The sequence below is a fragment of the Citrus clementina genome, unplaced genomic scaffold, assembly GCF_000493195.1.
Source record: "Citrus clementina cultivar Clemenules unplaced genomic scaffold, Citrus_clementina_v1.0 scaffold_3, whole genome shotgun sequence".
In the NCBI taxonomy this organism is placed as follows: domain Eukaryota; kingdom Viridiplantae; phylum Streptophyta; class Magnoliopsida; order Sapindales; family Rutaceae; genus Citrus; species Citrus x clementina.
The window spans coordinates 669,395-697,179 of NW_006262339.1; the positions used below are offsets into that span (position 1 = coordinate 669,395).

The 27,785-nt window shown below is 36.1% G+C and overlaps 4 protein-coding genes across 5 annotated transcripts; 3 read left to right on the forward strand and 1 right to left on the reverse strand.

The window, feature by feature from the left end:
- The first annotated feature begins 3,474 nt into the window (after positions 1-3,474).
- Positions 3,475-9,386, forward strand: LOC18046838 (glutamine-dependent NAD(+) synthetase). The gene is made up of 14 exons (XM_006439219.2): positions 3,475-3,559; positions 3,678-3,881; positions 4,035-4,340; positions 4,431-4,654; positions 4,775-4,878; positions 5,199-5,333; positions 5,669-5,837; positions 6,414-6,549; positions 6,973-7,111; positions 7,335-7,511; positions 7,792-7,959; positions 8,457-8,552; positions 8,772-8,900; positions 9,014-9,386. Exons 2-14 carry the CDS (start codon positions 3,688-3,690, stop codon positions 9,236-9,238), a joined length of 2,202 nt encoding a protein of 733 aa, XP_006439282.1. The 5' UTR covers positions 3,475-3,559; positions 3,678-3,687; the 3' UTR covers positions 9,239-9,386.
- A 2,106-nt stretch (positions 9,387-11,492) lies between these two features.
- On the reverse strand, positions 11,493-15,039 carry LOC18047468 (luminal-binding protein 5). The gene is made up of 8 exons (XM_006439220.2): positions 14,797-15,039; positions 14,037-14,304; positions 13,725-13,939; positions 13,400-13,642; positions 12,762-13,241; positions 12,513-12,667; positions 12,304-12,386; positions 11,493-12,216 (listed from the first exon to the last, which is right to left on the reverse strand). Exons 1-8 carry the CDS (start codon positions 14,852-14,854, stop codon positions 11,715-11,717), a joined length of 2,004 nt encoding a protein of 667 aa, XP_006439283.1. The 5' UTR covers positions 14,855-15,039; the 3' UTR covers positions 11,493-11,714.
- A 3,830-nt stretch (positions 15,040-18,869) lies between these two features.
- On the forward strand, positions 18,870-23,303 carry LOC18047469 (importin subunit beta-1). Its single transcript, XM_006439221.2, has 3 exons — positions 18,870-18,990; positions 19,910-22,335; positions 22,428-23,303. Exons 2-3 carry the CDS (start codon positions 19,916-19,918, stop codon positions 22,624-22,626), a joined length of 2,619 nt encoding a protein of 872 aa, XP_006439284.1. The 5' UTR covers positions 18,870-18,990; positions 19,910-19,915; the 3' UTR covers positions 22,627-23,303.
- Positions 23,304-23,718: 415 nt separating this feature from the next.
- Positions 23,719-27,246, forward strand: LOC18047470 (beta-amylase 1, chloroplastic). 2 transcript variants are annotated; one of them, XM_006439223.2, is made up of 4 exons: positions 23,719-24,648; positions 25,689-25,899; positions 26,004-26,120; positions 26,267-27,246. In XM_006439223.2, the coding sequence occupies exons 1-4, from the start codon at positions 23,942-23,944 to the stop codon at positions 27,059-27,061; spliced, it is 1,830 nt and encodes a 609-aa protein (XP_006439286.1). In that variant the 5' UTR covers positions 23,719-23,941; the 3' UTR covers positions 27,062-27,246. The 2 variants fall into 2 exon arrangements, with proteins under 2 accessions (XP_006439286.1, XP_006439285.1); XM_006439222.2 differs by having other exon boundaries at positions 23,721-24,648; positions 26,064-26,120.
- The last annotated feature ends 539 nt before the right edge of the window (positions 27,247-27,785 follow it).

Sequence of the window (27,785 nt, forward strand, 5' to 3'; positions counted from 1 at the left end):
TACATATATATTAAGTTCATCAAATTTATAATTAGGCATGAATGACAGTACCCTCAGCCACGGACAAATAATTAAATTTTATTAAAATAACTGAATTTATTTCTTTAAAAAATAAATCCTAAAATTTTAATAATTTAGGAGATTTTTATTAAATTACAAAATTTTACAATTATTTTTATAATTATAATTTTATATTAAAATCATTTTTATTAAAAATAAAAATTCTAATTTTAGGATTTATTTTTATTAAATTTTGGGATATTTTTATGATTATAATTTTTAATTTTAAAAGTTTTTATAAGATAAAATAATCTTTTAATTTATTTAGGGGTAAAATTATAATTTTATTAAAATAATTTAATAGTGTTAATGTAAAAGTAGCTAGTTGATACAAATATGAAAAGAAATGAAGTGCAAAGTACATGTTAAAATTTTGTAGTGATTGGATGAACATAAGGCAAAATAAAAGTGGTGCAATGATAATTTCCCATTTTTTATTTTGACAGTTGTTCTAAATTACATAAATATTTTTCCTTGTAATTTTTAATTGACAAATTGAACATCTTTGGTATTTTTGGCTTTCAATTATATTAGGGTTGATAATTTTTTTTAATTATGTTATTTACAGATTGTTACTGACATTACAATTAATATTTACAATCATACTGCACAATTGGGACTATCGCCATACATTAACACACTGAAACACTTGCCCAAATACTTTAAACTCTCTCTAATATTCGAGAGGTGCCTACTCCACTCACATTTCGTAATGGAGAGACTGTCTCCATTCAATTATATTGATAATTGAGAGAATATTAAAACTAACTTTCATAAAGCTCTTATGGAGGCTTTATACTCTTGCACTCAACATTATAAATGTAAAATTTCTCCTATTGGACCAAAGGCCCATTGATGGGTCGATAAGTTCAAAGCTTTTCTCTTTTGTTGTTAACATGATTTTCATTATCCTTTTTTTGACTCAGCGATTTTCAAGAATTACACATAATAGGGGGAACTATTTGTGGGGTGAATTTGCAAGATGTATTGCACCTTTTTTTTCTTTTTTCTTTTTTTTTAATGTGTGGTTTTGCTTTTGATTCTAGCACCAAGCGAGGCTCTTACAAATCATCTAAAAGAAACTCTTGGACGTTGCAAATATGCTAGGCCTTAGGAATCGAGACCTCAGAGTGTGTCCATTTTAGAATTTGGAACTGTTGGTGATGGCAAGACACTTAACACAGTTGCGTTTCAAAATGCCATCTTATCAAGTCCTTTGCAGATAAGGGTGGTGCTTATCTCTATGTTCCACTGGGCAGGTGGCTTACAAGCAACCTCACGCTCTTCCTCGAAAGAGGTGCTACCATTCTTGGATTCCAAATGCCTGTAAGAAAATTGTTTCCAGTTCACATACATATATTCGAGCCTTGGAAAGAAGCCCCTAACTTTGCCTAATTTCTCACTCGCTCATTTTCCTCGTTTTTAAGTGCATAACATTCTCCTTTTGCTGATAAAGTAATTTTCGCGAACTAAAAGAAGAAAATTTGGGTGAATTTTCAGATATCGTGCTAACTGTTATAGATTTTACAGGATTATACACTCAAGAAAGGAGTTGAACCTTTCCATCTTATGCATGGTGGGAGATACCATAGCTTGATTAACAGGCATAACGTAACTAACGTGGTGACAATAGGCATGGATTTTCTCTCTCTATTTTTGGTTTATTTGCTAACTTTGTTCCCTTTGTAGGCTTTTGATATATTCCTTGTCTCATGCTTACATTCAACTGTACCACTGCCAGGTAATGATGCAAGTATTGATGGGTAGGGTACTATCTGTCAGGAGCTGTTTGATTCTCATAACTTAAAATCATAGCCAGTCACATCTTGCGGAGTTTATATGTTGCAATGATGTCACTATTTCAAACTTAACCTTCTTAAACTCCCCTGCTTGGAACATTCATTCGGTATATTGCAGGTGCTTGCAGTCATTTGTTCCATATATTCATGTTCGGCTGTTCAGTCCAATATATGAAAGATAGAGTTCGGAATGATGAATTGATACTAACTGTTGTTTTATATATGCAGTAATGTGCAAGTTCAGAACGCAACAGCTCATGCTCCACAAGAATCTCCTTACACTATTCTTGTGGTGTAATTCCACCTACGTTGTCAGTGTTATGTTTGAGTACTTTTATAAAGGGAAAATATATTATGTCCATCCGTTTTTTTTTTAATTTTTTTAAAAATACATAATTTTTTTTTGTTGCTGAAATCCACCTAAAGTTACATTTTGTTTTCACTTTTCCACTTCCGTTTGGAATCCATTAAGAAAACTAACGGGAACTTAAGCAAATGACCATTTTACCCCCCAAAACTCAATGAATAATAAAACTAACGAAAAATTCCGTTTGTAATTTTTGTTTGATGAATATCATTATTGATACGTTAATAAAGTACAAAAAAATCTTAACTACTAGAGATTATAACTCAATGAATAATAAAACTTTACTTATCTTAAATTTAATTGGTGGTTTGTGAGATTGAGTTATTTTTAATATTACTTTTATAATTTAGCATTCTAATTACAAACATATTTAAAAAAAATATGCATTTGATGGTTGTGGAATTAATTTTTTTATTGACCGATGGGAGAAATAATCATATTTAATCTGATTATTTTTAGCATTTTTTAGGGTGAAATTGTAATTTTCATTTAGGGGTAAAATGGTCCCTTGGTTAAGTTTCTGTTAGTTTTCTTAACGGATTCCAAACGGAAATAGAAAAGTAAAATAAAATATAACTTTAGGTGGATTTAAAAAAAAAATTATGTATTTTTAAAAAAGTTAGAAAAAACGGATGGACGATGGATATTTTCGCTTACTTGTATCAATCTTACTGAATGCATGTTGTCGCTTGAGCCATGTTCCAATCTTCAAAGCTCTTTTCCAAATTCCGTGCTTCTCTTCTTCACATCGCAACACTCTTGTTACATCCTTATAAATAACTTTTTTATCATCATACCTGGTTTCAAAACATTCTCAATCTCCCAAGCAATTCTAGTGCGGTGCCACATGCTCGAGCAAAGCTTCATTCACTAGTTCGTTAATAGCAAATTCACAGCCCTTTTAACGTTTGATTTGTTAGTTTCGTCAATAAAACCACTATTTTACATTGTAAAGTTTTGTCAGCATACTGTTATTTTACATTTGTTAGTTTTGTCAGTTTTCTCTGTTGCTCCAGTGCCGTGATATTCTGTTAAATTTGTCAGCATACTGTCAAAACTTTGAATTTTCAACCTGTGGAATCCTTCCGTCTTACACGCGTCAACCTCGTACCTATTTTACCAAAAGAGTGAAGGAAAATTCTCAAGTCCTCGGCCCCGTCCAACAATCCTGGCGGTTTAACGACGTTAGACCAAAAAAAATATATTAAAAAAAAAACAACAGCAACAATTAAATTAAACCACAGTATATATATATATATATATATAAACACCGCCAAAGCTGTAGATTCCTAACAGAAGGCGAAAAATATTATCCACTCTCGACGTCGCAAAGGTAGAATGATTCCCTTCTTCTCTACGCACAAAATTGTTCAGTATCTGAAATATATGTAAGAGTGCCCCAGATTTGATCAATGTAGTTGGTTTGTTCGTTCGTTCGTTCGTTGTTGTAGGATTTGAAAGATGAGGCTGTTAAAGGTGGCCACGTGTAACTTGAACAACTGGGCGATGGACTTTGACTGTAATTTGAAGAACATTAAGGAGTCAATTGGTAGAGCAAAAGAAGCCGGCGCCGTCATTCGGCTCGGTCCTGAGCTTGAAATCACTGGCTACGGCTGTGAAGATCACTTCTTGGAACTCGATACCGTCACTCACGCGTGAGCTCTTAGTTCAATTTCTTTCTTTTTTTTTTCTTTTTTTTTTGATAAATGTAATTTATTTGTGATAAAAAAAAATTAGTTTTTAAAACTGGAACTAGAATGCTTGCTTTCAATGTTAAGGTAATTGAAGTTTTTTTGTGCTGCTTGCAGATGGGAGTGCTTGAAAGATTTATTGCTTGGTGATTGGACAGATGGAATATTATGTAGCTTTGGAATGCCAGTGATTAAAGGATCAGAGCGTTATAATTGTCAAGTATTGTGTTTGAACAGGAAAATTATAATGATCCGTCCTAAACTGTGGCTTGCGAATGATGGAAATTACAGGGAGTTGCGGTGGTTTACTGCGTGGAAGCAAAAAGATCAACTTGAGGACTTCCAGCTTCCAAATGAAATTTATGTGGCTTTAAAGCAGAAATCAGTTCCTTTTGGTTATGGATTCATTCAGTTTTTAGACACGTAAGTTGTAAGCATTTATATACCTGATGTATTGATTGTTTTGCAAGTGAATGCTATTTAAACCAATATATATATATATATTCTTATTAGGGCTGTTGCAGCTGAAATTTGTGAAGAGCTTTTTACTCCTATTCCCCCTCACGCTGACCTTGCATTGAATGGGGTTGAAGTGTTTATGAATGCCAGTGGAAGCCACCACCAGTTAAGAAAGCTTGATTACCGTATCCGTGCTTTTATAAGTGCTACTCATAGTCGTGGAGGAGTTTACATGTACAGTAATCATCAAGGATGTGATGGTGGCCGCCTTTATTTTGGTACATAACATGCTCTTGATAGAGCAGACATGCTGTCCTATATTTTTTTCCCCCCTTGTTTTTGTTCGAATATATACCTTTACTTCACTGTAATGGAGTTAAATAAGTCACTCGTTGCAGATGGATGTTCCTGTGTTGTTGTGAATGGAGATATGATTGCTCAAGGCTCACAATTTTCCTTGAAGGATGTTGAGATTGTGGTTGCTCAAGTAGATCTTGACGCGGTATGTTATGATCTTTTATTACTTCAGTGTTTATTTGTGTATGTTATGCATCTAGTGCCTCATAATTTTTTGACTGTTAGTCCACTCATTTCTTAGAAAATCTTTTATCAATACAAAGTTGTCACATTATACAAATCAGTATTATGTAACTCATGTTCCATTCCAAACAAGAGGGAATTGGGGGAAAAAAAAAAGGCCTTTCATTTTCTCCCTTCGTCAGCCCTTGCCGCCTTCCTTAACAATCCCCGAGCCTCCTTTGCGCCACCTTCCTCACAGAAGCCGCCCTGTCTGTATCTAATTTCTTGTCTGTTTAATTGCAGGTTGCTGGTTTTAGAGGGTCTATAAGCAGTTTTCAAGAACAAGCAAGTTGCAAAACCAAAATATCATCTGTAGCAGTGCCATACAATCTTTGTCAACCTTTTAACCTGAAGATGTCACTTTCGAGTCCACTTAAGGTCAGTAAGGCATTTATTCAGTCAAGATAATGTGATCTTAAGACAAAATTTCTGCTACAGTCAATTGCTTTTCCTAACCTAGGGGCCAGAGGATTCTTTATATATATTTGAAATCTTCTGGTATAAATCAGTCGTTAAAACTTAGTCCTAGATAAAGTTGAATTGTATTCAGAGATCTATGCAGCTGATGAAAATGGCACGGTGAGTAAGTTGCTGAGTATAATATTGTGTAGTTTGATGCCAGTATGGTCATCTCCAAGGAATTTACTAAAAGCATGAGTTTTCCATTGAGACGTTTGAATTTTGCTAAATCAGCCATGATTGATTAACTGTAGATCAATTATCACTCTCCCGAGGAGGAAATAGCGTTTGGGCCTGGTTGCTGGCTGTGGGACTATTTAAGAAGAAGCGGGGCTTCTGGATTTTTGCTTCCTCTTTCTGGTGGTGCTGATAGTTCCTCTGTGGCTGCTATAGTTGGCTGCATGTGCCAACTTGTTGTAAAAGGTCAGTTTATCTTTCATGTCTCTCTACACCCACACACCATAGTAATCAGCTAGGATTTAGTTAATTCAGGTATGAATGGTTCAGTTTTTATTAGAAATAGTTATTCTGCTGTTAGCATATATAGACAGAGTTCCTTGGTCCCTTTCATTTGCTTGCTTCACTGTAAATCAGTATCCTCTTCAGATTAACCATATAAAGGATGCTTTCAAAGGATAGGATATTCTGGCCCATGCAGTGGGTTATTTGAAGCAAAGATGATGGTGTTCACACACATTGACCTTCGATAGTGATACATAAAGATGGAAGTCTGAACTACTGGGATATACCAATTGTTTGCCTAAATTGATCTAGTTTGACTTCCAGCATTTTTTGGGGCAAGCTTTTTAGTTGATGGTCTTACATTTCTCATGACAATAAAATTCATTTTGGAGGTCTTGTGGGGGACACACACCTGCCAGATAGCTAAGTTCTTTGAATAAAGCAAAGCAGAATAATAGTTATTACCATATCTCATGAACATGAACTAGAGAGATGAGTATGATCTTCTAATTATAGCTCATTTTGGTTTTAATGCAGAGATTTCAAATGGGGATGAACAAGTCAAAGCTGATGCTATACGAATTGGACATTATGCTAATGGAGAATTTCCCACTGACAGCAGAGAATTTGCCAAACGCATATTTTATACAGTGTTTATGGGATCCGAAAACAGGTGGGTACATGCATCAGGACCACTTCATGCTATTGTCGTAAAGTCATCTTATACTAGTATACGAAACCTAGGTCTCAACTGATCTCCTCTAGTCTGCATTTAGTCCCCATCTAACACACTACAATTGCTAAGACGTGTATATTTGGGGAGGAATCCTTGTAAAAGAGTTAGGGCAAATAATTTTGAGATCTTTATTAGCTTAGTTTCCTAATGATGTTGTTCAAATAAGCTGATTAGTAACTTAACTGAATCTTACAGATTATTTGCAAGTTTTATTACAGATTATTAGCTTCGGTTAAGTTACTAATTAAGTTTTATTATAATAAAAAAAATAAATGAAGTTATCTTACAGATTATTTGGAAGTTTAAATGCTGAAAAATCAGCCATGAATATGGTATATTAAGAGGGCTTGTTTCTTGTAGTTCTCAAGAAACAAGAATGCTGGCAAAGAAGCTAGCAGATGAGATTGGCTCGTGGCATCTTGATGTTTCCATAGACACTGTTGTTTCTGCATTTTTATCTTTATTCCAAACCCTTACAGGAAAGAGACCATGTTATAAGGTAAGGATGGTTGAAAACTCAGTTTAGTTCTTTTTGTTTTCTCATTCTATTCAACACTGTGATGGCTCAAAAGATTAGGGCATTCATTTTGTCTGGAGTATTAAATTCCTATGATCCAGCTGTACATTTAGCTTGTCGTTGGCTGGTCAAGTGGGATTACTGAAACCATAGTTATCAGCTTGTTCTTTTAGACTAACTATTTAATTTGGTGTCAATTTCACAGGTAGATGGGGGTTCTAATGTTGAGAACCTAGGTTTACAAAACATCCAAGCTCGAATCAGAATGGTGTTGGCATTTATGTTAGCATCTTTGTTGCCTTGGGTTCATAATAAACCAGGGTTTTATCTTGTTTTAGGTAGCTCCAATGTTGATGAAGGCTTGCGTGGTTATCTAACAAAGGTATTTGATCTTTAACATATGTTGGAAATCAAATATTGCATGATTATAAAATTAAATTGTGGTTCTAAATCAAGGAAAACCATTTTTATTCGCAAACCTTATTCATCCCTTTATGAAGTAGCTGAATTAGCCTTCACCTTTTATTTTGGTATTAGTTCCATCTTCCTCTTACTGTTCCACAGTTATGATTCAGCTTAGAAACCTATAGAGATGTTGTGACTAATGGCTTTATGTGGATTAATGACTTTCATTTGGTAACAGACTTTCAATCTCTTTACAGTATGATTGCAGTTCAGCAGATATAAATCCCATTGGAAGCATTAGTAAACAGGATCTACGGACATTTCTGCGATGGGCTGCAACCCATCTTGGTTACTCATCCTTGGCAGAAATAGAAGCAGCGCCACCTACTGCCGAACTGGAGCCTATACGTTCGAACTACAGCCAAGTACACAAATCTATTTGGTGTTAATTTCATTAATTTACTCCTTTTTGTGAGTTTCTGGCATACTTTTTGAATGGTATAATTTAACATGAAAATTTTTTATGCTACAATATGCATAATGTTTCCTCAAGCCATTGACATCTCTAATACAAATACACGGTCTTCTCTTTTATGAATATTTTCATTTTGATTTATCTCTCGAATTAATTTGCAGGGCAAATTCTTTTTTATCTGCCTATAATATCTACCAATTTTCTCTGCCGTTCCCATTTTTTACTTTTTATCATTTTCCGTTTTTAATGTTTGGAGTTGCTTTCTAATATTCCTTTGACATCATTTTTTCTTTTTCCCCCTTTAGTTCTGTATTGTACGCTTTCACATTCAGACCTGCCTTTCTATTAGCATTTTTTTTTCCTTTTTCTTTATTTTATTGTAGTATTTCAATTATATTATGTTGATCAGCCCAAACAGAAAGTAACCCAACATTGTGCATGAAACAGCTGGATGAAGTAGACATGGGGATGACATATGAGGAACTCTCTGTGTATGGAAGGTTGCGGAAAGTTTTCCATTGTGGTCCGGTAACAATGTTCAAGGTTCGATTTTGAACTGCTAGATTAAGTTTGCCATTTATGGAACTTGCCTTTAGACATATAAATACTTATACCTCTGTTTTTAAGTAATGATCTGCATTATGCATATAAACAATCATGGAGAAAAATAAAGAATGAAACCACCGTGATAAGAAAATTTTTTCTTGTAAATTCCCAATTCTGCTTGTAAGAAATTATTACAGTATTACTATGCTTGTGCAGAATCTCTGCTACAGATGGGGTGCTCGATTAACGCCATCAGAGGTAGCTGAGAAAGTTAAACAGTTTTTCAAGTACTATTCCATTAATCGGCACAAAATGACCGTGTTAACTCCTTCATATCATGCTGAGGTACATGAACTTAAACTTGCCAAGACAGTAGAATATTGTTCCAGCATGAATTTCCTATAGCCTTTTTTTCTTTTAACTTGAAGGAAAAAGCTAACTTTCCTGACTTCCTGCAGAGTTATTCACCAGACGATAACAGGTTTGATCTCCGGCAATTCCTCTATAATGCAAGATGGCCATACCAATTCCGCAAAATTGATGAACTTGTTAAGGAGCTGGATGGTGAGAAAGTTCCTTTTAGTGAATCAGGTGACCATGAAAAAATGGGTACTACACTGGATGGTGGAGGCGGAATGGGAGTTATAGCAGCAGGTTCAGGCAATCCCAAATCTGGCCATTAGTTTGCATTTTAAACGAAAGCTTCGATTGATTTGTTTCACTGTCATGTTAATTATGTGATCAAAATAGTGTAATAACGTGTCCATTGATTAGTTTCGACGAGTATAATATCCTTGATTTGTTTATAACAGGGAACTGTTCCAGGTTCTAGTCCAAGTTTTGAAATGTCCATTCATCGACTTCAAAGGAAAATATGTAATTAGCAATAAGCAGTCAAGCATGCACATTTTACAAGATTAATAATATTCACAAATTTTAGTTGTTTCTGCGCCAAAAAGCAGGGTGAAGTTGTTGGAACGGGGAATCCAAAAGTCGAAGGAAAATGGAAGTATATAAAATAAAAAGCATTACTAAATCTTGGGACTAATTGAACACATGAAAATACTCTTAAAGCTCACATTTTGATTTATTTTTTATTACTAAAATGTGCAGTACATAAAAATTTTCTCTGTACCCATGTATGAATCTTTATCTAAATTACACTGATTCAACACAACTCATATATTTTTAAACTTCTTTTTTGTGTGCTTTATTCGTATTAATTATCAAAGCTATACAAACAAGTTAATCAATACCACAACTCAGAATATCGACTTCAAAGTTGCGATTTTCCTTTTATTTGATCTTTCAAATCTAAACTGTCATTAGATTTGTACTTCAAATTACATGGAAGTGCGTTATTCCTTGCTCTTCATTCTCAACACACATGCGAAAGCCAACAATGGATTTTGGATCTTGATTTCAATAACCAAAATAGACAAGTGTAGCAAAGTGTAAAAATTAATAACAATATTAATATTCCTTAATTAATTTCAAAGAAAAGTCAAACAATAGACTTTGATTGCTAAGTGTGATCCAAATCGATTTTGTTCTTAAAGAGGAAAAAAAATTAACACAGAAAGAAAAGAAAATTATATCCATTAAATAAACCCTCTTTCAATAAATAAATAACATGGTGACATATTTAGTAGGGATGGCAAAAATTCCCACGGGAACGGGTATCTTCGGGGATTTTCCCCATTCGGGGCGGGTACATGGATAATTTTATACCCAATTTTTTATTCGGGGAGGGGACGGGGATGAGGTGGAATCCCCATCCCCTACCCATTTCCCCATTTTAATTTTTAATTTTATTTTTATTTTTAAAATTACTAATAAATAAATAACAAAATTATAAATATTGTTAAAAATAATAAATATCAAAATATTTATATTATTAAATGCTAATAGGTATCCTACATTAGCTCGAATTGCTAGAGATATTTTGGTAATTCCAATTACAACAGTTGCTTTTGAATCAACTTTTAGCACCGGTGGTAGAGTTGTGAGCCCACACCGTAACAAACTTCATCCAAGCACATTGGAGGTCTTAATGTGCTGTCAAAGTTGGTTACGAGCTTACAATAACAGTATGAGTTTATTTTACATTGTGATTATATTATACAGTTATTAATATTTGCACTTATAAGTTACTTTACTTATATTATTTTCATTGTTTTATAATTATTTTAATAATTTATATTTTGAATGTGACTTTGTAATGGATCAATATTAATGTAACATATATTTTGAACTTTATTTTTATCTGAATTTTTTATTTTAATATGATTAATTTAAAATCAAAAATAAAAATAATGTATTAGACTATTAGTTATTCGGGGACCGGGGACCCTCGGGGATCCCCTGTTATTATTCGGGGAGGGAATGTGGATTCTCTCAAGTAATTCTGACGGGGACGGGGACATACGCAAAATATTGGGGATGGGTATGGGGAGATTGGTCCCCTCCCCTCCCCTCCCCATTGCCATCCCTAATATTTAGCATTTAAGTGGGGTGTGTATAGAGTATAATCCTAATTTTTAAATTTTAACATTAGGTTTATTAAGTAAATGAGTAAGAAGAATATTTTGGTTGGTTCAAAGTTTCAAATATCCTCCCCCTAATATTAAGACAGACACTCGCCATGAAAATTAAGACAAGCTTATCCCCCATTGAATGGGTTTTGCCCTGGTCAGGACATTTATGCATGCTGTAAATTTCTAAATGGGGTTCTTTATTTTGTTTAAAGCAAATCCATGCCAATAATGAACTCCTGAAGTAATGGAGTGCCATATCTAAAATCAGCCATTTGGGCCGCTATAGCTTCGGCTTAATGTTTTGCCGTGTTTACTGGCGGCACAGATCTCTAACTTAAAACACAAACATGCATCAATAATGTGCTTCATAAATAATAATAATGACTTTGAAGAACGTTCATTAATATTGAAGGAAACACTAGTAATGAAATAAGAAAAGATCCTTTAAAGTATCTTCACATCCAAAAAAACACGCGAAGAAAGGGAAATTCCGCCTCCCTTTTACTTCTCCTACCACGAGAAAAATTACAGTAAGTACCCTCAGATAATCTAAAAAGCCTATTTTACTCAATTTTAGCCTCTTGACAGTTTTGGCAATATGGTCAATCGAAGTAAAAATTCTTTAGAGCTCATCGTGTGAATCATCATCATCCGATGATTCAGTGCCAGCACCGGGGGCTCCGCCAGATCTCTGATATACAGCAGTGATGATGGGGTTGCAAACGGCTTCAACCTCCTTGAGCTTCTCTTCATAGTCCTCTTTCTCTGCGCTCTGGTTGTCATCGAGCCATTCAAGGGCTTCCTTTACAGCAGTTTCAATCTTGTCCTTCTCATCAGATTCGAGCTTGTCGGCAAGCTTGTCCTTGTCATTAATCTGGTTTTTCATGTTATAGACATAGGTCTCAAGGCTGTTGCGAGCATCGATCTTCTCCTTTACTTTCTTGTCCTCCTCGGCAAATTCTTCAGCCTCACGAACCATACGCTCAATCTCCTCCTGGCTCAGGCGACCCTTGTCATTTGTGATGGTAATTTTCTCTGATTTGCCTGTGCCCTTGTCTTCTGCCTTTACATTTAAGATACCATTTGCATCAACTTCAAATGTGACTTCAATTTGAGGGGTTCCCCTGTTCAATCAAAAGAGAACTTCATTAGCTCTAAGGAAAGAGTGGAAGCAAACTAATGAATGAAATTAATTGAAGGCAGACACAAACCTAGGAGCTGGAGGAATTCCAGAAAGATCGAATTTCCCAAGCAATCTGCAATCCTTTGTGAGACTCCTTTCACCTTCAAAAACCTAGTTTGAAATATAAATAAATTCATGTGAGTTTAATCATTTCCATAAATGCAAAAGACTAGATCTTGATTCAGGAAGTACTTAAAACCAAGCCTCAACAAATAAGAAAGTAAATAGAAAAGATACCTGAATGGAAACTGTAGTCTGCTGGTCTTGATAAGTGGTGAAAACTTGAGATTTCTTGGTTGGAATGACCGTGTTTCTTGGGATCAACTTGGTCATCACCCCACCAACTGTCTCGATACCAAGGGTGAGTGGAGCCACATCCAAGAGAAGGATATCTGCATTTCAAGCAACATACAAGTTGTCAGTTTCTCAGTTGGAATCGGCCCTCTATTATCACTGAATATCATGATAGTGTGCAAGTTATCATACCTTTGGTTTCATCACCACCTTCACCACTCAAGATGCCACCTTGTACAGCAGCACCATAAGCAACTGCCTCATCTGGGTTCACACCCTTGTTAGGCTCTTTACCATCAAAATAGTCTTTGAGAAGCTGTTGAACCTTGGGAATCCTAGTACTACCACCAACAAGAACAATCTCATCAATCTGATTCTTCTCTAATCCAGCATCTTCCATGGCCTTCTTCACAGGTCCCATGGTCTTTCTGAACAAGTCATTATTCAACTCCTCAAAGCGAGCCCTAGTAAGTGGCTCGGAGAAGTCAATGCCATCGAAAAGTGACTCAATTTCAACACGGACCTGGTGCTGGCTGCTGAGAGCTCTCTTAGCACGTTCAGCTTCCCTCCTGAGCTTGCCAATAGCCCTTTTGTCCTTGCTGATATCCTTTCCATGCTTCTTCTTGATCAATTTAATAAAGTACTCCATAACCCTCTGATCAAAGTCCTCACCTGCAAGAAAATGACCCATAAGCATACTTGCAAGATAAGCCGTATAAAATCATTATCAATAAAATTCTTAATCTCTACCGTGGTATCAGATAAAATGAATTCAACTGATACACCCAAAGCCATCAAAGAATGGAACAGAAAAAAAAAGATACACTTACCTCCCAAATGAGTGTCTCCATTTGTGGAAAGAACCTCGAAAACACCATTGTCAATTGTCAAGATACTGACATCAAATGTACCACCACCAAGGTCAAAGACAAGAATGTTCTTCTCACCACCTTTCTTGTCCAATCCATAGGCAATGGCAGCGGCTGTTGGTTCATTGATAATCCTAGCAACATTTAGCCCAGCAATAATACCAGCATCCTTGGTGGCCTGCCTCTGGGCATCGTTAAAGTAAGCTGTATATCAAATAAAGAATAATGAGTGAAGTTGAACCATCATTGAATAAACATTGCCTAAATTAGGCATGCTTTTACTAACCAGGAACAGTGACAACAGCATCCTTAATTTTCTTCCCAAGGAATGCCTCGGCTGTCTCCTTCATCTTAGTCAGTATCATAGCACTGATTTCCTCAGGACTGAAGACCTTGGTCTCGCCGTCCCTAATCTGAACCTGAATATAAGGCTTTCCATCCCTATTCACAATCTTGTAAGGAGCAAGCTTCATGTCCCTCTGAACCTCCTTGTCCTCAAACCTAGCAAAAACAAACTCTATTAACCGCCATCCCCCTTTCTTTTTTAAAGGAGAAAAATCAACACAAATAAACAAACACTTAAAAAATGATGCATTACTTTCTTCCAATAAGTCTCTTGACATCAAAGATGGTCCTGTCAGGATTGACAGCAGCCTGATTCTTTGCTGCCTCACCGATCAACCTCTCACTGTCAGTGAATGCAACCCATGATGGAGTAATACGGTTTCCTTGATCATTGGCTATGATTTCGACATGACCATTCTTGTAAACACCAACACAAGAATAAGTTGTACCAAGATCTATCCCAATCACCGTTCCCAACTTCGTAGCTTCCTCTTTTGCAATTGAAATTGCAAAAAGACCTCCTGTCATACACCGTTTACTTAGACATTAATACCGTCACCACATAGCTCTAAAAAAATATATATATAAAATAAAATAAATAAACTATTTGCAATGAAATAACCAATTGAATACTGTCAATTTTATTTTCTTAATATTTTGTTTAATAAAAATATATCATATCAAATTATTAAATTAAACTAGAACGAGCGCTAAAATCAAAACATTACTATTTACAACTTTTCAGCTGATCAAGTTAGTCAAATTTTGACTTGCAGATCTAGAGCATCATCAATATTTGCTAAGGAAATGACCGGACGCTAACATTTTCAGATCTAATTCATCATAATCACCGAAATTGATCAGATCTAAAACAGCATTAAAACAATCAAACACATGTCCATATACCATCTGAAATCAAATCAGATCTACTGCATTTTCATCTCAAACGATAATAAATCAGATCTAATCCAAGTATTTAAAACAAGTACAAAGAAACTTGATACTATACTCACCGAAGAAGACAATCGCCAGCACAACGAGGGACCCGCGTGCTCTCCACGAGCCAGCCATCGCGCGTACTGCAGCAATTATACCCTGCTTCAAACTCCTTTCTGAGAGAGCTTCGTTCAATTGAGGAGGTTTCGATGTTTGAAGTGTGTTTTTTTGCTTTCGAAAGGCCTTCTGGTTTCAGTGAAATATCGCGCGTGAATGATAGCACTTTATAGACCGATGGTTTACGTGTAAATAGGGTGCACGTTTGTTATTGAATGGAAGCGATACAAGAGAACATGTCATCGTTGATGACGTGGACCAATCGGGTTTTGGAGATGAATGTGTTGAGCCAATGAAATTAGATCTCGTGTTGGGACAATCCTGGCCGTTCGTTCTTCCAGATCTTCGTGTGTCTGCTTTACTTTTTCTATTCAAGCCCTTTCTTTTGGGCCGAAAAATATATTTTGACTTCGGCGACTTAGCCCGGCATTTAAACGGCATGTCGTTGTTTCAATTTACGAGGTTCGTTTTGACTTGATGCACAATTAACTAAGGAGGATAAAACTATATAAAACGAACGAGCAAACAAACAAACAAACAAAGGGGGCTAGGTAAAACAATTTTTTTTATTAAGAAAAACACACACTAAAAAGCATTATTAAAGACTCTTTTAATTTGATTTTTTAATATTTATTTATTTATGTTTTAAATAGAAGAGTAAAAAAAATAAATTCTCTCCTAAAAACTATTCAATTAAAATAAATTTATATTATTTTAATCAAACTTTTTCCTCCACTAAAATAGTAAGAATTATAACACTTCTCTTTCTTTGAGGATAATAAAATGAAAAATAATATAATATTAAATAAAAGACTTCAAAAAACTCTCTAAATAAAAATTTTCAAATAAGATAGTACATTTTTTTTAGTATTGAGAAGAAAAAAGGATAATCTTATTTAAAAATCTCAATTATATTTCTAAGTAAAATTTAAATATCAACACCACTATCATCTTGAGTAATTTTTATAAATAACTATGAAATTTTTATCATGTTTGCCTCTCAAAAATAATGAATGAGCCATATAACCTAAATAGTTAATTGATAACTTGATATTAAAAATATGAGTGATGATAGAGTTACAAACTCTTGTACAAACTTATCTTGTACAAAATGATGTGACATTAATTTATTGGTTGAATGAAAATACAAAATAACAAAAATAAATCATGTGGGCCAAGAGATATTTAATTCAACCAATTTTATTATGCCACGTCAGTTTGTAAAATAGTTTATGACTGTGTCATTACTATATATATATCATCATCATCAATGTTTTTAGCTTGTTATTCACGTTCCAAACTATTAGATACGATATCTTAAAATACTATAGTCGCAATCTATCCTAAATGAAAAGTATAAAAATAACTTGACTCAATCTTTGCCAATTCTTTTTGTTGGTAAATTTTAACCAACTTGCCAAGGAAAATTTGCACAACTGGCCCTAAAACATTTATGATTTTTAATATTAACCCCTTTAGTTTTTCTAGCATAACCAACCAACCATAACACTATTTGGACTAAAATGCCATTGCCACTCTCAAAATCCCTTAGGATGAATTTGATATTGTATTCAAACCTCATTTTTTGTTTTCTAAATTCAGGAAACACCAAACACATGATCGATAGGTCAAGTCTAAAAACATTTTTAGAAATATAAAATTTATTCTACACTTTTGACAAAGGAAATAGGAAAATAACTTTTTGTTATTTTCCTTATTTCCCAATACAATATTAAGTTCTAAAATAAATTTTTCTTCCACCGTCTCTCAAAATAATAATAATAATAACAATATATTATCGTCGTCGTTGTTGTTATCATCATTATTTCTAAAAAAACTAATAATAAAAACAACATTATTGTTGTTGTTGTCGTCGTTGTTGTCCAAAAAACCAATTCCCCTCGCAATAATCTTTTCTTTTTTTATACATTAGGATATTTATGTATTTATATATTATTAATTAAATCAAATATGTATGCTTTATCATTTTTCTTTAAACAAATAAATTTAACAAGATCACCTAATTTATCCTTAAAAATTAAAATAATCAAAACTAATTAAATAGTAAAAATAATTAAGAATTAATTGATATTTAGTTAATAAAAATTATTCCAATAACACATTTTTAAATTTAAAAATAACATTTTCATTTTCATTTTTTATTTCATGAAAACAACAAATTAAAAATAATAACAAGCACGTCCTTTAACGTCTAAACTCAAAATCCCTAGAACTTAGTGAGGTAAAATTCATGATCACACAAGACCCGTAACCAACCAAACTCGATGACCACATGACCGCGACCATGATGGCGACAGCGAAGGAAATCAAACCATGATGCTTCTCTCGCGCACTCTTCACCCTTCTCTTTTTGTGTTCAAATCCATTGTCTTTGACTCTCATCCCTACGCATGGATTGGGCATATGTGTTTTTTGCGCCCCCGTTAAATTGAAGACTTGTCCGAGGATTGTCGAGAGATGCGAAGCCAGGAACTGATTTCAACCAGGGCCAAGCTAAACTAAAGTAATGGGTACAAACTGTTATTATACATAAGGGAATTATCTTAAGGATTAATATGAACATTGTTTATTATATTATGGATTATAAAAAATTTGGTTGAGGACCAATATGAGAAGTGTTTATCTAATAGAATACAGGAGAAATAGCTGTAAAATCACTAAGCCTAAGAGATGAGCGGAAAGGGAAAGATTAACAACTGGGGAGTGGGGAACATCATTCTCCATATGGACCCGACGGCGGCACCAGGATCCCCAATCCACTCTCCCACAATTACTCAACAACAGAAAATCAAAAGAAAAGCAAAAACGTATGGTCATTAATCATTTGTCCCTACTCCGTTGCTTCCTGCAAGTCAGATCAAGAGAGTAGCATTTTCGACTTTGATGAAATCGACATCATGCCTCGACATGCTTCTTGGATATGCATTTTATAAATCAGATTCAAGAAAATGGGGACATCAATATGGATTTCATTGCCGATGGTGTTGATTTGATGATTTTATAGTTAATTTTGTGAATCAGTTGAAGAAATCCACATGGTTTCGGCGATAATGTCCATGATTTTTCAAAGTTTGGATTTGCAATTTTTCTTTTCATGTTAATACAATTTGAATTTGCAGCAGTTATCCCATTTTTTTTTTTGTAATTTTTTTTTAAGAATAATTATTACCCCAGTTAAAAAGAAAAAGAACATAAAATATTTATTATTAACTTTATACATTTTTAATATTGTAAATTGTGAAGATAGAAAATAAAGGGATGTTTTTTTTTTTTTTTGAGTTTCTTTATATCTGGTAAAAAAAAAAGATTTATTTCTAAAAAAAATTGTCATATTTTCTATTTCAGAGAAATAAAAAACAGCTAATTTATTTAGAGCCATTAAACCGGCCCAACCCGCAACCGGGCCTATATACGTTATACGGGCTGCAGTCGAATGACCAGGATTTAAAAATCTGGCTTCACAGCTTCTGATATAATTAGGGTAATATTGTACTTCTGTTAGTCCACGGTAGTCGTCAACCGTCAATGTTCGTAGAGTTTGGGGTGTGTTGAGGTTTCAAAATATTGAGGGTATTTTGAAGTATGTGAAAACATCGGGGGTGGGTAAAAATTTACCTTTTTTCATTTTTTCCCCCCAAAGAGAGAATGATTTTCCCCGAGCAAAAATGAAAGTTCTGTAATTACAGGCTTCTGGCAAATTTAACCCGTAAAAAATAAATCAACTGTTGCAATAATAGCTGTGATGATAACACTTCCGTTCTCCAATCCCACCAACCACAACCGCCCGTGCTTGCCACTAACCAATAAAATCTAACTCTTCATAGGCGGGGGACGCAAGAAACCGTGATAGAGCAATTTCCAGTTTAATTTTTCAACTGTTGGATTGTTTTCCTCACCATCTAATGGTCATTTCACCATAAAACAAAAGAGATGTGGTCATTTACCATTATGGCCAACTAGCTGGACACAAAACCTTAATATACAAACATATCCTAGCATCCAAACGGAAGAATCTCCTTGCTTTTGTTGTCACTCTGCTAGGGTTTCAGAGTCGCCGCTTCTGTTTTTTTCTTGTCCCGGAATAGATCGGTCACTCGCTTGTATTCCTGAGTCAACTCATCAACTCAGCCTGAGTAAGTATCTCTTGATCTGGATGTTTTATTTGTTCACCACGTTGATTATCTACATGTATATATATTTTTCAGATCACAATTCATTTTTTTTGTTAATTTTTTTCTTAAATATTTATTTGTATTTATTACTGCTGTTTGGTTACTGGGATTAACTTTCGGAAATTAGTTACTTGTTTAGTTAGTTATGTTTTCGAGATCATAGTGAGTTTGACCAGAGTTTTGATTATATAGTTTCGTTTAGTTTTAATAAATTAGTTTCAAGTGGAATCGAAATAAAGCGAATGAATAACTGCAATCAAAGGAAATTAGAATGTGTGATATGTGATTGTTTTGTACTAAGACTGTAGAATCTATTCACAGCCAAGTTTGGTAGAGTTATTGTGTGGCTCAATTAAATTAACTTTTCATTACTATCTGAAGAGAGGAGACAATATGAACTCATTTTTGCTGTTTGTTTGCTGAGGAGAAGTGGGAAAATTAAAGAAAGTCGAATCTATTGTATTGCATTAATTGTAAGCCAGCTATCTTTAAAAGCAGTTTTCTTTTACAAAAAAGGGATTTCCAGTTTTCTTCTACCTTTTTTTTACACCTATGAATTTGGAGTTTTAGCTCTCTGTTTATAAAATTATTCGTTTTATACTTCTGTTCTAAATCCAAACTTAAATTAATTGCTTGATGTTCTGACCTCTACTGTAATGCCATTTGCTATGGCCCATGTAAAATGCCATGGCTTTCTTGATTTTAGTTTTGTAGGCTATAATTACTTTTAGTTATTTTAGCTGTATTTTACCAGCTTTATTATGTCTGGTGCTACTTGGCAAGAGTTGTAAAACTGGGTTCACTGTTTGTTTCATTTTGTAACCAAAGTTTTAATGCATGATATTTTACATATATTTGATTTACAATCTGTCAACTTCAGATTCAAATGTCTGCGGAAGTCACTCAAATTCTCCTAAATGCACAATCAGTAGATGGCACCGTGCGTAAGCAAGCAGAAGAAAGCCTAAAACAATATCAGGAGCAAAATCTCCCAGGGTTTTTGCTTTCTCTGGCAGGAGAATTGGTTAATGATGAGAAGCCTGTTGAGAGTCGTAAATTAGCAGGTTTGATCCTGAAGAATGCATTGGATGCCAAAGAACAGCATCGGAAGTTTGAGCTTGTACAGAGATGGTTGTCATTGGATTCCTCTGTGAAGGCCCAGATCAAATCGTTCATACTGAAGACCCTCTCTTCTCCTGCTCATGATGCACGGTCAACAGCGTCTCAAGTTGTTGCAAAGGTAGCAGGTATTGAGTTGCCTCATAAGCAGTGGCCTGAACTAATTGGAGCTCTTTTATCAAATATTCATCAGCTCCCACCCCATACCAAACAAGCCACCCTTGAAACTCTTGGATATATTTGTGAAGAAGTTTCCTCAGATGCGGTGGAACAGGATCATGTAAATAAGATACTTACAGCTGTAGTCCAAGGTATGAATGCTTCTGAGAGTAACAATGATGTCAGACTGGCTGCTACCCGAGCATTGTATAATGCTTTGGGTTTTGCTCAGGCAAATTTCTCTAATGATATGGAACGCGACTACATCATGAGAGTTGTCTGTGAGGCAACCCTTTCTCCGGAAGTGAAGATTCGACAGGCAGCTTTTGAGTGTTTGGTTGCGATCTCTTCAACCTACTATGAGAAATTGGCCCCTTACATTCAAGATATATTCAACATCACTGCAAAAGCTGTGAGGGAAGATGAGGAACCTGTAGCCCTTCAGGCCATTGAGTTCTGGAGCTCTGTTTGTGATGAGGAAATAGATATATTAGAAGAATATGGAGGAGATTTCAGCGGGGATTCTGATATTCCTTGCTTTTACTTTATTAAGCATGCACTTCCTGTTCTTGTCCCCTTGTTATTGGAAACACTACTAAAGCAGGAAGAGGATCAGGATCAGGATGAAGGGGCATGGAATATTGCAATGGCTGGAGGCACGTGCTTGGGTTTGGTTGCAAGGACTGTTGGAGATGATATTGTACCACTTGTTATGCCATTTGTTGAAGAGAATATAACAAAACAAGAATGGAGGCAAAGGGAGGCAGCCACTTATGCATTCGGTTCCATTCTCGAAGGCCCGTCTCCTGAGAAACTTGTCCCTCTTGTTAATATTGCTCTGAACTTCATGCTTACTGCTCTAATGCAAGATCCAAATAACCATGTGAAGGACACTACTGCATGGACCCTTGGAAGAATGTTTGAATTTTTGCATGGGTCAACTTTGGAGACACCCATAATTAACCAAGGGAATTGCCAACAGATCATTAGCGTTCTGCTTCAGAGCATGAAAGATGTTCCAAATGTTGCCGAGAAAGCCTGTGGTGCTCTTTATTTCCTTGCCCAAGGTTTTGAGGATGCAATATCACCGTCGTCCCCACTAACTCCATTTTTCCAGGAAATTGTTCAGGCCCTTCTCACTGTGACTCACCGAGAAGATGCTGGAGAATCACGCCTCCGAACTGCAGCTTACGAAACTCTGAATGAAGTTGTAAGGTGTTCTACTGACGAGACAGCTCCTATGGTCATGCAACTAGTTCCGCTCATTATGATGGAGCTCCACCAAACTCTTGAGGCACAAAAGCTTTCATCTGATGAGAGGGAGAAGCAGAATGAAATACAGGGCCTCCTTTGCGGTTGCTTGCAGGTCATTATACAAAAGCTAGGATCATCTGAGCAAACCAAGTACGTTTTCATGCAGTATGCTGACCAGATGATGGGACTTTTCTTAAGAGTGTTTGCTATTCGGAGTGCCACAGCTCATGAGGAGGCTATGCTTGCCATTGGAGCTCTTGCCTATGCAACAGGTCAAGATTTTCTTAAATACATGCCAGAGTTTTACAAGTATGTAGAAATGGGTCTTCAAAATTTTGAGGATTACCAGGTTTGTGCCATCACCGTAGGTGTTGTTGGGGACTTATGCAGGGCTCTGGAGGATAAGATATTGCCTTATTGTGATGGGATTATGACTCAACTTCTCAAGGATTTGTCCAGCAATCAGTTGCATAGATCTGTGAAGCCTCCTATCTTTTCATGCTTTGGCGACATTGCTTTGGCCATTGGGGAGAACTTTGAGAAGTACTTGATGTATGCTATGCCCATGCTTCAGAGTGCAGCAGAGCTATCAGTCCATACATCTGGTGTTGATGATGACATGACGGAGTACACCAATTCTTTGAGAAATGGAATCTTGGAGGCATTCTCTGGGATCTTTCAAGGTTTTAAGGGCTCGCCAAAAACCCAGCTGTTGATGCCTTATGCTCCTCATATTCTTCAGTTCTTAGATAGTTTGTACATGGAGAAAGACATGTAAGCTCTTCTGGAACCCAGATCTTTCGTTTATTGCCTGACTTTTTAAATTAATGATGATGTTATCTGACTGTTTCTTTGTCATCTTTTAGGGATGATGTGGTGACTAAGACAGCAATTGGGGTTCTTGGAGATCTAGCAGATACCCTGGGTAGCAATGCTGGTCCCTTGATTCAGCAGTCTGTGTCAAGCAAAGACTTTCTAAATGAATGTTTATCGTCGGATGATCATATGATTAAGGAATCTGCTGAATGGGCCAAGTTGGCCATCAGTAAAGCAATTTCTTTTTGAAGCCTGTGCCACCGCATTTATTCTAGTACTTGCATGCATTTGGGTGTGTCGAGTTGGATCATCGATTTGCATACCCCGAGTCAGGTCACCACCATTTTTGAGTACAGATGTTTGGGTTGTTTTGCTGTCAATTTCTCACCAGCTGGAATGGAGTCTTTTCCTTTCAATTTTTTCATTTCATTGTTTCCTTTTGCCATCGAGGAAGTTGGTGGTGATGACTTGTATATCTGTCTGCTCAGTTGGCAGAAAATAGATGAAGTTTTACAAATGGAGGAAATGGAACAAGTACTGTGGGAGGATTGAGATAGGATAGAGACCCTGATCACAGCTGCCAGTGTCTCTCTGGTGGGTCAGCAATAGCAGTTTATGGAGTGAATGGTGCTGTAAGTTTGGATTTAGAAACTGGGGTACGTTTGCAGCAGTGGTAATAATACCACATTTTTCCCCTCTTTATTGTCTTCCCCCCCCCCCCCCCCCCCCTTTTTTTCCTTCACCAAAACATGGAGTCAGTTGAAGTATTGCATTATTACATGTCAATTGTCATAGAGTTCGGTATCTTTCCATATGTACTCAACCTATATACTTGCTCTTTATGTGGATTGGTGACAACCACATAATATTAGGGCTTTCAAATCATGCATTTGTCATATTTAATATTAGCTGTTCATTCAGTCTCATGTGCTTTTTCTCAGCCATTCTTTTTCAAGTTCTTTTTGGTTGCTTCAGTATGCAAATATAGGATTTTTAGTTTACATGGCCTAAATCTCGATTCTTGAATCTTGAGTCGTCCAAGAAATGCCTTTCTGTGATCTTGTCGTGTAAATTAAATGTTTTAATTAATCCTCTTTCATTCCTCTAATTAGGCAATTAGCTTGATATTCTCGATGAAAACTTCTTATGAATTGTTGATTGGCGGTGCTGTGTGGCTGGTGCTTTAAGACTGTTGCATGTAACGTATTACGTATGCAACGAGAGCAATGATGCTGATTGTTTCCTCTTGGACTTGCCAAATATAGGCTTTTTTCTGTAAAATAAAATATTAAAAAAAAAAAACTTTGCACCTGTGAATAAAAACAGATGTCGAAAGGGGTGAAGGCCATTTTAGTCTTCCCGATATAGACCTTATTTAAAATATAGACGTCCCCGAAATTGACACAACGGTTTTAGGTCCTAGTTCCCTCATACGATCATGATCGTTGAATTTATTGCTCAAGTAAAGACGATGACGACGTCAAGTACGATTCCGAACTATCAACCAATCATATGACTTTGCAGTGACCAATCAAATGAGGCCACGTTGGCTGTTCAAGAAGGCATGCTTTACTGCAATCCAATTAGCCCACAACAAAAATGTGATTGCAGTTGCTCTACACCCTCATTCATTCCGTTAACGAACTCGCACGTTCTGTTTCTTTTTGCTTTTTCATTTTTACCTCCTCCTCTCGCTCTCTCTTCTAAGTTTCTGCAAAAACATTTTAATTCGATTTTAATTCGAAAACCCAACCCTAACATTAAAACAATGGCAATTGCAACGTTTGCCCCATCGTTCTGCTGTACTCGGACCGAGCCAACTCAGTTGCCTCGGTTCCGCTTAACTCACTCACACAAACTCCAGAGCCAAACGCGAAGACTCAGCGTCTCCTGCCGTCTCAATTCATCCAATTCGTTATCTCCGGCCGATAACAACAACAACAATAGATACAAACTCCACGATGGCGCCTCGTCGCAGGGCCGTCGGAACGGTTCACCAGTCTTCGTGAAGCTTCCGGAAGATTCTACAATGATAGGAGGAAAAGTGAAGCGACGGAAGGCGATGGCGCAGTCGTTCAAGGCTCTGGCAGCGGCCGGCGTGGAGGGCGTCGTGGTGGAGGTGTGGTGGGGCGTCGTGGAGAGGGATCGGCCGGGCGTTTATGATTGGAGAGGTTATTTTGACTTGATTGTTTTGGCCAGCAATTGTGGTTTGAAAGTTCGAGCCCTTTTGGCGTTTCATCAGTGTGGTTCTGGCCCCGGCGACCCCAAATGGTAATATTTTATTAATGCGATCTTTTTCTTGTTTTTCACCTACAATGAGATTGGTAATTAGGTTTAATTATAAAAGATAATGGCTTACATTACAAAACTCATCTATCTATATGTATATATGCGCCTTTCTTACTCTTTTTAAATGCTTGGGTGATTGGGACTTGGAAATAGATACTCTGGATGCCCATGGTCTAATTTATAAGCTCAACTTCTTTTAGATTTTTAGTTAGGGGGAAGAAAAATTGATAGAGGGATATATAATATATTTTTACAGAGAGGAAGGAAATTGAAAGGAGGAAACAAATTATTTGGGCCTTTTTGCCTGAAAAAATTGATTTTGGCAAGCATGCATTTTCAAGTTTTAACCATTTTATTGATGCTTTATCAAGTGTGATTGAAGATAGAGAATTGTCAGTGGATCTTGAATAAGAATATAATCCTGGAAAGTATGCCCGCCATATAAGCGACACAAGAATGAGATTTAAGATATAAATGACGTAAACTGACAAGAATTTTTTGCTTTGGTTCAGAACTATTCACCTATTGAGGTCTATTCATTTGTGGCAGTACACTAGTTAAAGGTTTTTTTTTTCCCCCATTTATTGTGTGCCTTTGTAGTCAAAGAACATGTTTTAAGGACTATTGGGGGATTCATCGATTTGGTTTTTGAAAATGTTGCTTGTAGGTTCTCATATTTTACTCATGTAACTAGGACATTTTTTGTTGTTTTTTAATAGACCAGATCAACTTTGGTTTACACAGTTTCTGTTGGGTTATTTTATTAGATTCCAGAAGTCTTTTGTCACATATTCGAAGATAGCCCCATGCAATGCAATATAGGACTTTATCTTGACATTTCTTCATTGATTTTTCAGTGTGACAATAATTACATAAGCTGGTCTAATTCACTTCTATGTAGTTCTAGGCCAACATGGTGATTTCTAGCTGGTCTTTCTGCATTTGTTCAAGTGCCCTGGATTGTCTTGCACCTTTCTGTTAGGTGATAGTGGCTCTAAAGCTTCTTCTTTTGTGTCTTGTAGGGTTCCTCTTCCCCAATGGGTGCTTGAAGAAATTGATAAAGATCCAGATTTAGCATATTCTGACAGATTTGGAAGAAGAAATATGGAATACATTTCCCTGGGATGTGATATTCTACCTGTCCTGCGGGGACGATCACCAATCCAAGCTTATACAGATTTTATGAGGAACTTCAGAGACACTTTTAGACCTCTACTTGGAGCTATTATAACTGTGAGCTACCAATTATAGCTAGTTTACACTGTCTTGGTCATTGATGCTAAACTGCTAATCATTTTATAAATCAGGTTTTGTCATTGTAATTGTTCATATTATAGGGAGTCCAAGTTGGTATGGGTCCTGCTGGTGAACTAAGATATCCTTCACTTCCTTCCCAGAAGCTAATGTGGTCTTGGCGCTCACGTGAACTTGGAGAGTTTCAATGCTACGATAAGGTAGGCAGCAAGGTTCAGCATTACAAACTTACCTGCATCCAATGACAAGTTTTACTCTTAAATTAATGTGTTTTTGGATTTGGATGGCATGTTTAATCTAGTTAACTTCTGTTTTGATTTGCTTTCTGTTTCATTGGTTGAGGCAGTATATGCTTGCTTCTTTGAATGCCTGTGCTCGAGAGATTGGGATGCGTGAATGGGGAGATGGGGGTCCTATTGGTGCTAGCAATTTGATGCAAGATCCTGAACATACTGAATTTTTTAGAACTGACAACGGTTTATGGAATACAGCATATGGTAATTTTTTCCTTGAATGGTACTCAGGTATGTTGCTTCTTCATGGGGAAAGAATATGCAGGGAAGCTGAGACCATTTTTCGGGGTACTAGAGTAAATACCTCTGCAAAAGTAGGTGGAATTCACTGGCATTATGGCACACCATCACATCCCTCTGAGCTAACGGCTGGCTATTACAATACTTCAACTAGAGATGGGTTTTTACCGATTGCTCGCATATTTGGTAGGTATGGTTTTACTTTGTGCTGCTCATGTTTTGAAATGCGAGATGTGGATGAGAAACAGATGAACCCTTTTAGTAGCCCAGAGGGCTTTCTTAGACAGCTTTTATTGGCTGCACGGATTTGTGAGATTCCACTTGAAGGTGAAAATTCTGCAACCAGTCTAGATGATGCAGCATTTCAACAGGTGATAAAGATGTCAAAATTTTATTCGGAGGGTCTTGAAAAGCCTTCATTCTCATTCAACTTTCTGAGGATGGACAAAAATATGTTTGAATACCACAACTGGGTCCGTTTTACTCGTTTTGTGAGGCAATTGTCTGGTTCCAGTATTTTTCGAGCTAAGTTAGATTTTAGAGGGGATATTCGGCCATCTTCTGCATCAGATTTTGCCAAAGTTGGACTGGCTTTTGCATATTGCTAGTTAAGGAATATAGGCCATCATGCAAACCTTACACTTCCACCCCTTCAATTGCTGTGTAAAGCCTATACATAATACGATGATCTCTGATCCTCTGTTGTGAAATGTGTAGTAATGCCTCATTTTTTTATTTTCCCCCTGCGTCCTGAGCTTTTCTGGGACCTATATTATTACCAGGTAGTTTTTTACATGGTTGGCAATATCTTCTGCTTCAACTGGTAAATACCTGCGATCCTTGTTAAATTGTAACGGAATACAAACTGAAGAAACAGACACCCAGAGAAAACACAAAGATACCAATGAAAAGGAGACGAACGCTCAGTGAAACCTGTAGCTAGGGAATCCATTTAGTATCTTTTTTTAAAGAGTTGGGTGATCTCAGAAGGTGTAGACGACCATCAAGGGAACTCGGTACGGCCAATGCTTAAGTTAGCCATAAGATCCGCCACACTATTATTTTCTCGATAAGTATGAGAGTTAAACGAAAGTTCATACCGTCGGACATTTGACAGCAATTGTATTAATGATTCTGAATGACCCAGAAGCCCCATGTGTAGTAGGTGATTTCATAATCCATACATCTTAATCCAGCTAAGCACCCTTCTAATGCATGCTCCTTCTGGGGTAAGTATAAGCTAGTATTTGCTTAGTAACTACTAATTTTTCATCTAAAACTGCTTTGTAAATAATAATAAAGGGTAAATGCTCGTTTAGTTTCTATATTTTA

Coding starts and splice junctions, on each gene's coding strand:
- LOC18046838 (XM_006439219.2), top strand. CDS start 3,688: ATGAGGCTGTTAAAGGTGGCCACGTGTAACTTGAACAACTGGGCGATG. Junction 4,341..4,430: donor TTCATTCAGTTTTTAGACAC/GTAAGTTGTAAG, acceptor TATTCTTATTAG/GGCTGTTGCAGCTGAAATTT. Junction 7,512..7,791: donor TGCGTGGTTATCTAACAAAG/GTATTTGATCTT, acceptor ATCTCTTTACAG/TATGATTGCAGTTCAGCAGA.
- LOC18047468 (XM_006439220.2), bottom strand. CDS start 14,854: ATGGCTGGCTCGTGGAGAGCACGCGGGTCCCTCGTTGTGCTGGCGATT. Junction 13,940..14,036: donor AAGAGACTTATTGGAAGAAA/GTAATGCATCAT, acceptor TGTTTTTGCTAG/GTTTGAGGACAAGGAGGTTC. Junction 12,668..12,761: donor AGGTGGTGATGAAACCAAAG/GTATGATAACTT, acceptor CTTGAAATGCAG/ATATCCTTCTCTTGGATGTG.
- LOC18047469 (XM_006439221.2), top strand. CDS start 19,916: ATGTCTGCGGAAGTCACTCAAATTCTCCTAAATGCACAATCAGTAGAT. Junction 22,336..22,427: donor TTGTACATGGAGAAAGACAT/GTAAGCTCTTCT, acceptor GTCATCTTTTAG/GGATGATGTGGTGACTAAGA.
- LOC18047470 (XM_006439223.2), top strand. CDS start 23,942: ATGCTTTACTGCAATCCAATTAGCCCACAACAAAAATGTGATTGCAGT. Junction 25,900..26,003: donor TACTTGGAGCTATTATAACT/GTGAGCTACCAA, acceptor TTCATATTATAG/GGAGTCCAAGTTGGTATGGG. Junction 26,121..26,266: donor AGTTTCAATGCTACGATAAG/GTAGGCAGCAAG, acceptor TGGTTGAGGCAG/TATATGCTTGCTTCTTTGAA.